Consider the following 14,638-nt stretch of genomic DNA (forward strand, 5'->3'; position numbering starts at 1 on the left):
CTCTCACTTTGTGAGCTAATTAGGTGGAAATAATCTGAAGATTGGGGTACCAAGGGAAAGGCATAACAATTCAGTCCATGTGTTAATGGAAACTCCCAAGTAGCATCTAATAGATTATGCTTATCTTCCAACAAAGCAATCATCAAAACTGAGTAAGTTATCTACTGAATCAAAGTTTTGCAACATAGGAAGCCATTCTACTCATGTTTGTGCGGACTGAAAAAGAGCTATCCAGTCTAATCCCAGCTTCCAGCTCTTAGGCTCTACCACAACATTTGACAAACATTGATATTTTAACTCTGGCGGTCTTTAAGTATATTCTTCTGGAGAAAGAAAACACCATTTAATACAATTTTTAAAATTTTTTTTATAATGTTAATTATTCTTCCCAGTTGGGAGTTAATCTTACATTAAAAGTTGTGCAGACAACAACTGCAAATCACACTTTGTAAACTAGTTGGGTAGAACCAGTAAAGGCTCAGTAAGTCTCACCCCTTCACTTTCACCACCTCCTTTGTTCTATGTAAAAGCAGCTTGTACACAGCACATGTTGCGGTCTACTTGCCTCCATTAAACCTACGAGCCAAAGAAAGGAAGTGCATTGAGCTGGGCTCCTCCCTGCCAGGAGCAAAAGGGGGCAGAGGGTTAAAATGGAACACCGAGGTGTTTATCCTTAGACTTTCTGCTTTAGGCCAGCAAATTAAAATAAAACTTGCCACCAATCTAGGCTGCAGAATTATTTTCTTTAAAAATGGTTTGAAGGATGGAGGCTCACAGTACAGAGTTGGGGAGTGGCAATTATTTACCACCAAGCTTAAAAATGGATGGTATAGGTTTGAGATCCCAGGAAAGAATAAGGGTAGGAGCTGGCTCGATGATCAACATTGCAATTTTGGCAGGAGGAATGAGGGGAGATAAAAAAACAGGTTGGGGGTGGGGGGGAGGAGACAGGGAAATATAAAAGCTGCCTTCCTTTCCCACTGCAAGGTTACAGAAAAGAGACAAAGGAAACTGGCAGCAGGTTACAGGATGAAGCTATTGTGGATTCCAAAGGATATTGGTGAATAATCAACAACAGAACAGCTCTATCCTGCTCTCAGTTTCAGTTGTAGCAGAATTGGGACAGCGCCACTACTGAGGGAAGATTGAATTATTTATTTACCAAATCTATAAAGAGTCAAGTGGTGGGAGAGGTAGAAACTCAAATTCCCACTTATCAGGCTGTGGAAGAACACTCTCTCCCCAATCACACACATACTCAAACCATACAGTTGGTACAAAGGCAGTGATTAAAAGGACTGGGGCAAGAACCTTATATATAAGATAAAGACATTGCTGGTTTGGAGGGAACATTATAGAACACCAGCTGGTAAATGATATAACAGCAGGGGTTATTACATGCTCAAGATGGGTCACTGCCTGTCAGTGGTAAGACAGTGAGGTTATGGATACCAGGCAGTGATAGGGCATGGAGACTGGTAGAGGTCAGTATTGGTTACTGGTGGGACAAATGGAGTTCTGTGACTGAAGGAGGATACCCATGAAACAATGAACAGTGATTGGTCAGCAGGAACTCAGACAGTGATTGTAATCATATTCTCCTTGAATTAACCCAAGGTGCTGTCTAATACTTATTTAGGGTTTAAGCCCTGTAGCACAATGCCAGCAATGTGCACTATTTCTGTAGAAGTTGTGTTCAGGAAATACTTTTTCTCAAGCCAATTCTTGGCAAACTCCTCCCACTTAATAGCTGTTGATTCACGTTAGGGAACACTGGACAATTTTACCATTCCAGAGGCCAATGAGACTGACCCAAATGGAGTCCTGGCTGAAATCAGCTGCAGACTGAGCTTTTCCTGGTAATCACTCAAATAAATCAGGAGCAAACACAAGCATCGAGACAAACATTCTGATAGTTGCCATTTAGCTGCTTCCCCAAATTAATTCCTGACCGAGAGAGAGAGAGAGAGAGTAGGGCTTCAAGGCTCTGAGCTACATACTGAATGATGGATTAATCCACAATCTGTTATAACGCAGCCTCTCTCTGGCAGGGATGGGGTACAATCTGGAGAAGCCAAGGCATGTAGGACACCCCCTAATAGACTGACAGGAGGAAAAAAAAGTGCAAACATTGAATCAAAATATCACTTAGTAGCAGCTTGGCAGTCTCTCTCTCTCTTCCCTGCCCAAGGCTAGTTAATGCTGGTAGTCAGTCAGTCAATCAGCAGCTGGATGAGTGGAGGCCTTTTAAGGACAGTCTCTTTATCGAGGCATTTACCGGCAGAGGAAACTTTTGTTGGTGAGAGGAGGATTTGAACCAGGAGCCAATTACAAAACCACACAGGCTATGAAATAATCATAGAACTCACGGAAACTACCACACATCATGATTGGTGGTGGGGGGAGGTCTATCTTTCAGGATCTGCTCTCTTGCCTCAGGCATCCATCCTTCCACTGCCCCTCCTCTTTCTTTCTTTTCAGTTTTCCATTATCCTTTTTCCTGCTGTGTTCCACTTCCCTCACACACAGCTGCTTGATCCTCCCTACTCTGCAATATAATTGCTAACGTGTCCAGAGTGCAAATACTATGTCCTTTAACACACACACACACAGTACCAAGAGTGAGTAGCAATGACGTGCAGACTAAAAAAATGCAGATTTTACTTCTCTGAATTCTCCCAATTTTTGTGGCTGACAGCTATAGATCATATTGTTTATATCGTTATTTCACATTGGACCTGAGACCATTCAGGTTCTTCACTCACTAAAAGATGCACTGCTACGCTAATAGAATACCCCTACTTCCTACTCTACTACCCTAACTATGGAATACCCCTAGCTCTCATACTCCACGATAAGTCTTGTGTTTGGCTGCATCTGTAACACTTGAAAAAGGTTACGATTTTCACAAGACAAGTATTTTGATCTGGTTATTAGCACTTGGCAATTTTCATCAGCACAAATTACACTCAGGCTGACCTGTGTTTACTTACAGCAGTTAGGCTTTACAGCCTTAAAAAAGACAGGTCACAGCAAAAAAGCAGCTTCAACTTAACAGCAGTAGAATAGGTTGTGCATTATATGGTCCAATGTTCCCGTCAAAATAAAAACGTGCATCACCTAACCCACCATGAGAAACAGCCTGGGGAATTGTAAGGAGATGCATTTTTAAAAATCTCAAATTATTACAGCGATTTCAAGACTGTACCTATCAATTAGATACCAGTCTAACTCACTCCTAGGTATCCATCATTCTATGTATAAACCACCCCCCACCCGCCCAAACCCTTGGATTAGATTCCAGCCTGTAACTCACTCTCGGGTATGTTATTCTATATATAAACCACCTAAGCTGTTCTTTTAGATTCCAGCCTGTAACTCAATCCCGGTTGCCCAATGTTGTGTACAGTCTGTCCCTGTACACATCAAGGATGAAATAACCATCTCAGCAGCGGTTTGATGCAGCAGCCCTACAGAATATTTGCCCGGGGTCTCTCTCACACATACAATCTTTACTCAGTTACCAGAACGAATGAGGTGATTTACTCAGAGTTGGCGTGGTTACTTTTTCATATTGTACAAGCAGGTGGATTATCACACTCCCCACACTGGGTGTTGAGACCCCACACACTGCGGAATGAAATGTGCTTATTAAAATATTCGTTAATTGGTTAAAGGTGCAATTTCTTCTTCATTCCAGTCTTCATCTCTGCTGGAAAAGGTTGTTCTTTTGTTCTGAAAGAAATTATTTTATTTTCGTGTCTTTTTTTTTGTTGGGGTTTGGAATGTTAAGTCGAGCAGGCTGCTGGGTTGTAAATGTGCGGGACAGGCTAGGCCTTGTCTGATTGTCTCCTCTCTCGTCAGGTGGACACACATCAACTTCCCGGGCTCCCTAAAAGAAACCTATAAAAAGCAGATTTGGAGAGGGACGGGTTAAGTGGAGAAAAGAAAAAGAAAAGGTTAAGTCCTTCCTGTTAAAGACAGAAGTACAAAAAGATCAGTTCACGTCAGAATGTGAAAGATGGATTAGACAACAGCACGCAAAAAAACACCAAACTAACGCTCTTCTAGGTGATCAGAGAAGTTTTGAAAAGAGCTGATCGGCACTGAAGGATCAAAGCCTTTTGGCCTGGAAGACTCAGCACTGCAGCCCCAGTTTCCGGATAGGTTTTCCATTCTGATCGCTTATATCACATGGAATAAGTGGCTCTCTGCCTTCAACAAGGACCTGGAGCTGATTCTGACTGGAGTAAACATACGAAATAGGCCATTTGGCCCATCATGCCTGTTCCGCCATTCAATAAGATCATGGCTGATCTGTTTGTATTACTAATTCCACATTCTAATCTACCCCCGATAACCTTTGATTCCCCTGCCTAACAAGAATCTATCTACCTCTGCCATATCTACATATTCAATGACCCCGCCTCCACCGCCTTCTGAGGCAGAGAGTTCCAAAGCCGCACAACCTCGGAAAAAACTTATCCTCATCTCTGTCCTAAAAGGGTGCCCTCTAATTTTAAAACAGTGCCCCCTAGTTCTGGACTCACCCACAAGAGGAAATGTCCTTTCCACGTCCACCTTGTCAAGGCCGTTCAGGATTATATATACTTCAATCAAGTCACCCCTCATTCTTCTAAACTCCAGTGGAAACAAGCCCAGTCTGTCTAAGCATGGGATATGAGCAGGTTTGATAGAGGAGCTGGTCTGGGCAGAACTCCCACTGGTTCCTTGTAAGTACACCAGTGTGACTGGCTCAGTTCCTGTCCCCTGCTGCGGTAGGCAGTCCTAAAGGGGGCAGACAGCAGATCTGCTAATGTGTTCCTGTACTGACTAAAGGGGTTCGCAGGATTGGGGGAACACTGGGGAAGGGGAGCTGAAGGCAGCTCATTTCATTGCATCCCTTCCACCTCTGAAACATACAGGGTAATGACCAGGAACTGGAACCCTCAATTTTCATCCTTCCAGCTCAAGGTGGTGCACTGTAAGGTTCCAATACTGTTATGGCTGTGATCAGTGAATGTAGCACGTGCCAGCAATGGAACCTGCTCTGCATCACTCAGCTATTCACTTCTGAATTAGAACATCAAGTCCCCATCTTATGCTATTCCCATCCCCACCTCTCTCTCTCTCTCTCTCTCTCCCCCCAACCCCCACCCACCCAGTAAAAAGACTGGACTTTCACAGATGAAAAACGGAGTTATATATTTTCCCCATCACTCACGCTATATCCCACACGTACCATTCTCCCCGAGCTCTGACTGCCTCCTTTCTCACTAGTCGCTTCTTGTCATCCAAGGGTTTAGCCAGGGCTTGGATTACCCTGGATTTATGTGGCAGGATCTGCAGAGATGAGGTAAATTTAAAAGCATTAAAAAAAAGTGACATACAAACTTGGCTTTGACAGGGCACAGTGATGGATGGCAACAGTCCATCTGACTTCTGCATGTAGAAACATTACAAGTGTGCTCATCAATATCTTTTCTTAAGAGAATGTGCTCACAAATTCATCAGAAATAATGAACAGATGAAATTTCAGCAAACACATTTCTGGTGCTACTTTGCAAGGCAACTGAAGGAATTGCCATCCAACAGGTACAGTGCAAACAATTATACTTGAATTTGGCAGTGTGTAGTGTTATGCACATGGACTGAGCAAATGGTTAACATAAATACAGGCTTCAGGGAAAAGAACTGAAGCAGGTGAGGAATATGTGGACAATCTAGCCATAGGGACATCAAGATTCATGAGCAGTCGTGAAGAGCTAGCTACAATGAGAAGGATAATGCTGACAGATAGACCAGGCATACGATTTTTGTCCTTGTACAAGACTCTGGTCAGGCCTTAATTGATATAGTGTGTCCGGTTTTGGACTTCTCACATGTGGTTTGATCATTGCAGCTTTTGAAAGTGTGCAAGAGGAGGGCCACTCGATTACTTACCAGTTTGAAGCATCTTCGTTATCATGATAGGCTCAAAGATCTAGACCCTGCACTTTGGAGAAATGTAGAGTTCAGGTGGGGATGGGAATAGCATAAGATGGAGGCTTGATTTGATCAAGGTTTAAAAGATCAAGAAGGGATTAGATTGTGTTCAGGTAGCCAGTTTGTTTCAAATAAATAGGTCAAGGAGGACCAAGAGTCACAATCTTAAGTTATATAGAGCTGGAACTAAATTAGATACCAGGAGGTGGTTCCTTTCCCAAGGGTTAATGAACTTCTGGAACAGGCTGCTGTCTTGTGCATTGGACCCTGATTTGCTGAACCCCTTTGTTTCTGGCTGGAGAGGAGATCAGCTTGTACAAGAGGTAGTATGTTATATATGTAATCAGGAACAGAGTGATCTAGTTTCAATACCTGTTTTGGTGTGGCATTTTAACCCGTTTACCCATCTCTCCCAGGAGGTCACAGAGATTCAGCTGGAGTGGGAGTGTATCTATTGGGACGCATAACACAATTGTGTGGGACAGAGGGTCAGTCACTGTTTGTCTACATTTCAACTGACAGTGTGTTCTTCTTTAAAAAAAGTGAATTGGCACAAAGGTGGGTTTATTAATCACGTCCAGTGATACCACATTGTACCCACACAGCATCAGGCTGTGCTCCCCTACCGATGTGGCAGCACTGCTGAGGGAGTGCTGCATTGTCAGAGGCCATCCTTTGAATGAGATATTAAAACTGGTGCCCCAACTGTTCGGGTGAGTGTTAAAGATCCCATGGAACTATTTAAAGAGCAGCAGGGAGTCCTGGTTAACATTCCTTCCTCAATCAGCACCCCCAGCAAGAGTAAAAAAAGACATACTAATGAGATGAGTGATGTGCTATTTGTGGGGCCATGCTGTGCACAAAATCTCTGTTAACTTTACTCGCTTAACAAGAGTAATTGGATCCCGAGGGAGGAACTAACTGCACAATATTCATCCATATAAATATAAGTCTAATGGGTAACACAATAGATGATTAATTGTACAAATCTTACCACATGTGGAGGCAGCTTGGTCAGTGCATGCATACACTGCAAGGATGCAATACGGACTTTCTGCAATTAAAACACAGGCAAACCAGAATCATTAAGGAGAGGCAAACATTTCCAGCCAACCACTGATACACCACAAGCTCATTATTATCATGAAGACATCTCTGCTCAGACTCTCATCTCGAGTGAGGCACTGAGTGAATCAAAATGAAGAAAGTCATAACCTTGCCCTGACCGGCTGCGGTGAAGTAAGCAGAGAGTTAAAATATTTTCACAGATTTAAGATAATTGCCAAAAAAGACCAGGGACAAGATGTGGAGAGCTGCTTTTATGCAGCAAGTTGCCATGATCTGGAATGCATGCCAGAAAGGGCGGTGGAAGCTGATTTAATGGTAACTTTCGAAAGGGAATTAGATAAATAATTACATAGGAAAACATTGCAGGGCTATGGGGAAAGAGCAGGGGACTGGGACAAATAAAACAGCTCTTCCAAAGAGCCAGCACAGGCGCGATGGGTCGAATGCCCTCCTGTACTGTACGATTCAATGACAACAGGGAACATGCTTGCAGAGAATTAGATGTATAAATTCCTAATACAAAGGTTCCACTTGAAAAGTGGCCACTTGCCTAAAGCTTCCTGAAAGCATTGGCTCAAGGCAAGCATAGACGTGGAATGTTTTACTATGTTAAAGGCACTATATAAATGCAAGCTGTAGTAATCAAGGCAAGAAACCATGATGGGTCAAATCACCATGCAGTCAGAATGTACCACAGCCTTAATGTAAACATTTGAGAACCCAATACGAACATCACAAAGGAAAATGCCCTTCACCTCAAGTACCTGAGGTTCCTTTTCCTGGCTAAACCTGGAAAAGGTTGAATGAAGTTAGATCTAATGATAAAATGGTTTGGTTCTTGATCAAAGCCACACTGTCCCAGTTCACTGTACATACCATGGCAGGGCTAGTAGTCAGATTGAGCAGTTTGTTCACTAATGTCTCTACGTGCAAGCTCATGATCTGTGGGGCGTCCAGCAATAGAGGATGCAAACACCCCAGAGTGGATAACTGGACCACCTGGTCTGAGCAGGACATGGCCTCCAACAACAGGGTCAGCAACTGGAGAAGGAAAGGAAGCAATGGTTAAAACCAGCACCAATCACACACGCCCGTCTGATATACACCAGCACCAATCACACACGCCTGTCTTATATACACCAGCACCAATCACACACGCCCGTCTGATATACACCAGCACCAATCACACACGCCTGTCTGATATACACCAGCACCAATCACACACGCCTGTCTGATATACACCAGCACCAATCACACACGCCCGTCTGATATAAACCAGCACCAATCACATGCGCCCGTCTGATATAAACCAGAACCAATCACACACACCCATTTAAAGAAACCTGAGCCAATGGACAGTGGGAGAACTCCACTGCTCTTCATGTAGTTGTGGGATCTGTTATGTCCACCAAAGAGGGCAGACAGAGCCTCGAGCTACTGGATACTGTTTTAAGATGTTCTTTGCACTTGTTAGTCTGCACTTTCGATAGGTAGAGGTTTTTAAAATCCCCATTTTACTGATGGATTGGACCAAAGACAAAATAAACCATCGCAATTGCAGATCTATGCATGGCCACAACCACAGAATGAGGCAGCATGAGATAGTTGTAATAAAGACAGCCATGGGAGCGATCCCTAGTTGCTCGGGGGTAAAACAGCTTTTCGTTGAGTTGGCTGGCCTCCATTAGGATGGCAATAATGGACCTCAGGCTTGGAATTATAGAGAGGGTGGGGGGGCGGGAATCAGGAATAGTCAACCCAATCATGGACTTTGCTATGGTCAGTCCAGTGACCGCTGCTGTAAAATTCATCAATGCAGGTATTGGGTGTAAATCTGACCAGGCCTGCCTGCGATGGAGTGGAGGAAATCAGACTTGGGAATATGAAACAACAGCAATCATGTTGACTTTTGGTTGATGTATCACCAGGTTGAGGTTGAGGGGGAAGAGACGGAGAGGTTTAAACAGAGCAAGCAACATGTAATCACAGGTACACAAAAAAAAGTGATCAGATGACTGACAGGTTGAAGGCGCCTGCATTCTCGAATGGCACAGCCCCAGAGGTGGAAAATGCTTTCACTGACCGACGGGAGCTCTGTCATCAGGACCTGCTTCGGGAGACTGTTCAACACGTGAGAAAGTGCCTTCAGGTAGTTCGACTTATTATCTGTAACAAACCAAGCCCATTGGGGCAGTGTTAGAGTGAATGTGTCAATGTCAACATATCAGTGTCAAGACGACAGTGCCAGTGTTGACAGCAACACGTGCCTCCACATGAAACAATTAGCAATGGAGATGAGGGTCGATTTCCCCCTGACCTTCCCACCCCAGCCCTGTAACCAACATTATTTCACCCTGCAATTACACAGCTCAAAATCCTCCCTTCAGTCACTACTTACGTTTCATAGCCAAACCCTATAATTATACTAAAAAGTGCTCTTACAGCTCAGTTGCAAATTTTAACAATAATTTAATTCTTCATATTCCTTTGGGCATAATGTTCACCCACTCCAGGACCTGGTGATTACCAGTCTGGGTGCTGCAGTCTATGTTCTGGAGCTCCTGTGACTCCAGGATACAGTATAGATTCTGCTGTCTGGGTCTGGTGTACCCGTGACTCCAGGATACAGTATAGATGTTGCTGTCTAGGGACGGGTATGCTCACCTACCCTGATAGTTGGTCCTACCACAGACAATAACCTAACCTTTTCTCTCATTTGCCCATTAACCCATTGTGCCTTTCTATTCTTTATGTTGCAGAATGCCATTCCGACTGGGACTGAAACCACGGATCACCTTCGCTGGCCGAGTGGAAGCCCTGAACCAATTTGGGGACGTTCTCGGTGAAGAACCGCTGCCGGTACATGATGCGGACATCAGCGTGAGTGGCCTTGTTCAGGACATCGGTGGAATCGCTCACTAACACGTAGAATCCATCCGCTGCCTCGGTTCCCAGGTCCGGGTCAGCAAGCAGCTCTATCAGCTGGGGGGAGAAGAGGAGATTGAAGTAAGTGTGATGGGGAAAGGAAGCAGACAGAGGTAAGGAGAGATCAATAAGCTTCATGTTATGTTACAGATCAGAGATAACAGGGAGAAACTTCCTCTTACCTTGTCAGTCAATGTGTCAGACAGTGGGTGATATCGCAGCACAAGAGATTTTGTTAACTAAAGAAATGAGACAAAACCAGAAGATGATTGTGGTACAGAGTACAAAACCACCCCAAGTCCATTCACATCCTGTGGGGGTTGGGGGCATACATAATTTGACAGCATCAAGAAAACTAGATTGGTACAACAAAAGGACCTAAACTCAGAAGAGGGAAGGTGAACAAGATGGCTTAAAATTAACCACTTCACGGTTAATGGTGGGTGATCAACATACAGTTCAGATTGGCAGGAGAGGAGCTAGAGAACGAGGGTGGAGGTGCTAGAGGAACCAAATCACAATCTTACAGCACAGAAGAGGAAGACTATTTGGTCCATCAGTCTTGTGCCAGCTCTCTGAAAGAGCCACTTACTTTCTCCCATTCACCTGGACATCTAAATGTTTCATTATCCATTGCACTTTTAAAAGCCATAGAATCTGTAATATCTACTGGGATTGCTGGTTAAGTCCCATTGTAAATCTTGAACCGCTGCCCCTGGAGTCACTGGTTAGTAACTGGTAGCAGGAACCATGGCTGATTTCCCCACTGCCCCTGATGTTGAGACCAACTGAGGCACCTGCACCCTTGGATAAATTTATTGCCTCATCTGTCAGAAGTGGCTCAGTGTAGCACTTTATGAGTCAGTAGGTTGTGGGTTCAAGTCGCACTCCAGAGGCATGAGCACAAAATCCAGGCTAATACTCCCAGTGGTATTGCTGAAGAAATGCTGCAAAGTGAGATGAGACATGAAACTAAGGCCCCATCTGCCCTCTGAGGTGGATCGAAGAGACCCCATGATTACTACTTTAAAAAGTGCAGAGGGGTTCTCCCCTGTCCTGGCCAAAATTCATCCCATAACCAACATCACTAAAGAAAGAAACCTGATAATTATCGCATTGCCGTTTGTGGGAGCTTGGTGTGCACAAACTGCTGTCGTGTTTCTTACATTCCAACAGTGACTACACTTCAAAAAATGTTTAATTGGCTATAAAGTGCTTTAAAACGCCTTTAAGTTATGAAGGTGGCATATAAATGCAAGCTTCTTCTTACTTCTAATAACCATTGGCCTATAAATCCCTTACCCAGAGCAGCAAGGTAAAAACCCGGGTCCTGCCAGCGGACTGCGAACAATCACCAGTGTTCCTCTCCAGCCCACTGTTAATCTTTTTCAGCACATCATGTAGAACAGAATCCAACTGCTCACCTACACACACACACACACACACACACACACACATACACAAAGGGGAAAAGAAACAATCATAAGAATGTCATGCCCAACTTCAGCTGAGGCTCCCTCACATGCAGATGTTAAAAAAATAAAGCCAAGAATCAGAGTTAACTCGTGACAATTCATTCTAGTCGAAAATATTCCCCAAAATTTTAACTGCACTCCCAAATGTGCTGAGGCTCCAGCAAAGAAGGTTGTTGTTTGATAGACAAACCTTTCCCTCACCTTGAGCCTCAGCTTCCCCTCTCTCGTCACACTTTTCTGCTGTTTTGTATTCTGTCAAGTTAACTGAGCTTATTGTTGCTCTGAACTGGACCTTGTGTTTTGTAGAGTAAGGAGCATATCTTCTTATTTCTGTTGGATTGTGGATTAAAATTACAATGGCTGCAGTTTGAAAGACACGTCCATTGGAACAGGATGAGATATATATAAATACAATGTTGCAGTTCTGGAACAGAATATGCCATGAAAGGCAGAATGGTGCCAGAGAGGAGTCCTGGAACTGCCTGGAAACAATGTCTTAACTGGTTCCTGACCAGGTGAACAGGTTTTATGTGAGAAGCAGTGCAGCAGAATAGCTCCTAGCCTGAAAGGAAAAAGACCTAAAACCTCTTTCTCGTGTGGAAGATTCCAGTAATTCCACAATAATAGCTAGCTGTTTTTTTCCTCCTATCTCTATAACCTGCTCTCTCTCTGAAAATCCGTGTCAAGAGGCAAAGGGGAAAATCACTGTGTGAGACATTGAAAGGCAAGTGCTCAACCTGTGAACTAAATACTGAAAGTGCTGGAAGACCACCTTGTGTCACCAACAAGAACTGAAAGGAATTTGGAAGACATTGATCAAAATTAAACCATCGAATCCTACACTCCGGAATTGGTGATATTGAACTGTCTTATCCCACTCTTAAAATCCATGTTTTTCTGTGTCTTGTATGTGTGTGTATATGGATTTATGAAGGGACAGAGTTTAGGTTATAGAGTGAGAAATTAGCAGTTCATATTTTTTTCTTTTGCCACTGGTTAACGAGTTTGTTCAATAAACAGTTATTTACTTAAGCTTACAAACCTGGTACTCGTGTTCTGTTAATCTAAATTGAACAGTAAGGTGGAATTGGTGGTGATATCAAACTTTTTCACATTTGTTGTGGCTTGGGGAACAGTGCGCTGTAACATCAAGCTCCACTATCTCTAGTGAGTCGTGACAGTAGGATATTGTCCATTTATACTTACAGACCTCACATCTATCTTGGTCTTCACCTGACTGCAACATTCAGCTATTTAAAACCTAGGCTTCGCATCCTATATTATTTACCTCAGTTCCTCTCTCTCTCTCTCTCTCTCTCTCTCCCCCCCCGCCCCCACCCCCCGCCCCACCACCACAGTGGTGCCACTTACATTAAAGTCCTTTGTCCCGCACCTGGACTTCTCAACTGGAAGGGATAAGTGATTCCCCTCACTGAGGGGAAGGGATGGGGGAGGAGTGTTTAATCCAGAGGGTTAGGTCTCCCTCATATTCCCCTACACTAAGGTGGAGGTGGGGATGGGGAGGGCCCACTCCTGAGGTCCAGTGCTCCTCACCTTTCATGCACTAAGGGGAGGAGCGTTCAATCCTAAGGGCTAGCTCTCGCCATCTTCCCAACAGCTGGCTGCAACGTAGTGTTGGATTTAGACAATCACCTTTCCCAGGACAAGCAGAGGCGTGAGGCACTATCCCTGGCTTAGGGTGGTGGCATCACCCACACTTGAAGAAGGCAGAGATGAAAAATGTAACAAAGACCTATTGCAATGGGAAGGCAATAACTGAGAAATCCAGAGCTGTTAAGAGAAGGTAAATTAGAATCAGAGGAAACCATTCCGCCCATTGTCTCTGATCTGGTTCTTTGAGAGATTGGTCCAGTTAGTTCTACTCTCCCTGCTCCTTCCATAAAATAACTTTTTCCTCAAGTAATTACTCTTTTTAAAGTTATTGTTGAATCTGCTTTCACCACCATTTAAAGGCAGTGCCTTCCAGATCATCATAACTCACTGCATACAAGAAATTCTCCTTATCTGTTTAAGAAGGGAGTGAGGCGAAAAACAGGAAATTACAGGCTGATTAGCCTGACCTCGATCGTTGGTAAGATTTTAGAGTCCATTATTAAGGATGAGATTTCAGAATACTTGGAAGTCCATGGTAATATAGGGCAAAGTCAGCATGGTTTCATCAAGGAGAGGTCATGCCTGACAAATCTGTTAGAATTCTTTGAGGAGGTAACGAGCAGGTTAGACAAAGGAGAGCCAATGGATGTTATCTACTTGGACTTCCAGAAGGCCTTTAACAAGGTGCCGCACAGGAAGCTGCTCAGTAAGATAAGAGCCCATGGTGTTAGAAGCAAGGTAATAGCATGTCTGTCTGGCAGGAGGCAGAGAGTGGGGATAAGGCCTTCTCAGGATGGCGGCCAGTGACTAGTGGAGTTCCGCAGGGGTCAGTGTTAGGACCACAACTTTTCACTTTATACATTAATGATCTAGATGAAGGAACTGAGGGGATTCTGGCTAAGTTTGCAGATGATACAAAGATAGGGACAGGTAGTATTGAGGAGGCGGGGAGGCTGCAGAAGGATTTAGACAGGTTAGGAGAATGGGCAAAGAAGTGGCAGATGGAATACAACGTGGGGAAGTGTGAGGTCATGCACTTTGGTAGGAAGAATAGAGGCATAGACTATTTTCTAAATGGGGAGAGAATTCAGAAATCTGGAGTGCAAAGGGACTTGGGAGTCCTAGTCCAGGATTCTCTTAAGGTTAACTTGCAGGTTGAGTCGGTAGTTAGGGAGGCAAATGCAATGTTGGCATTTATTTCGAGAGGACTAGAATATAAAAGCAGGGATGTGCTGCTGAGGCTTTATAAGGCTCTGGTCAGACCACATTTAGAATATTGTGAGCAATTTTGGGCCCCGTATCTCAGGAAGGATGTGCTGGCCCTGGAGAGGGTCCAGAGGAGGTTCACGAGAACAATCCCAGGAATGAAAGGCTTAACGTATGAGGAATGTTTGAGGACTCTGGGTCTATACTCGATGGAGTTTAGAAGGATGAGGGGGGATCTGATTGAAACTTACAGAATACTGAAAGGCCTGGATAGAGTGGACGTGGGGAAGATGCTTCCATTAGTAGGAGAGACTAGCACCCGAGGGCATAGCCTCAGAGTAAAGGGAAGACCTTTTAGAACAGAG

The 14,638-nt window shown here is 44.1% G+C and overlaps 1 protein-coding gene across 1 annotated transcript in view; it reads right to left on the reverse strand.

Annotated features, from left to right (window-relative positions):
* Positions 1–349: 349 nt before the first annotated feature.
* Positions 350–14,638, reverse strand: part of mms19 (MMS19 homolog, cytosolic iron-sulfur assembly component) — a 77,240-nt gene continuing 62,951 nt past the window's right edge. Inside the window, exons 24-31 of the mRNA XM_078565082.1 lie at positions 11,281–11,402; positions 10,161–10,217; positions 9,849–10,035; positions 9,137–9,219; positions 7,930–8,094; positions 6,980–7,039; positions 5,243–5,343; positions 350–3,903 (exon numbers count right to left, since the gene is read on the reverse strand). Coding sequence (XP_078421208.1) covers positions 3,876–3,903; positions 5,243–5,343; positions 6,980–7,039; positions 7,930–8,094; positions 9,137–9,219; positions 9,849–10,035; positions 10,161–10,217; positions 11,281–11,402 — 803 coding nt within the window. The 3' untranslated portion in view covers positions 350–3,875. The remainder of the gene's footprint in view (positions 3,904–5,242; positions 5,344–6,979; positions 7,040–7,929; positions 8,095–9,136; positions 9,220–9,848; positions 10,036–10,160; positions 10,218–11,280; positions 11,403–14,638) is intronic.

The sequence above is a fragment of the Cetorhinus maximus genome, chromosome 20 (genome assembly GCF_964194155.1).
Source record: "Cetorhinus maximus chromosome 20, sCetMax3.hap1.1, whole genome shotgun sequence".
Classification (NCBI taxonomy): domain Eukaryota; kingdom Metazoa; phylum Chordata; class Chondrichthyes; order Lamniformes; family Cetorhinidae; genus Cetorhinus; species Cetorhinus maximus.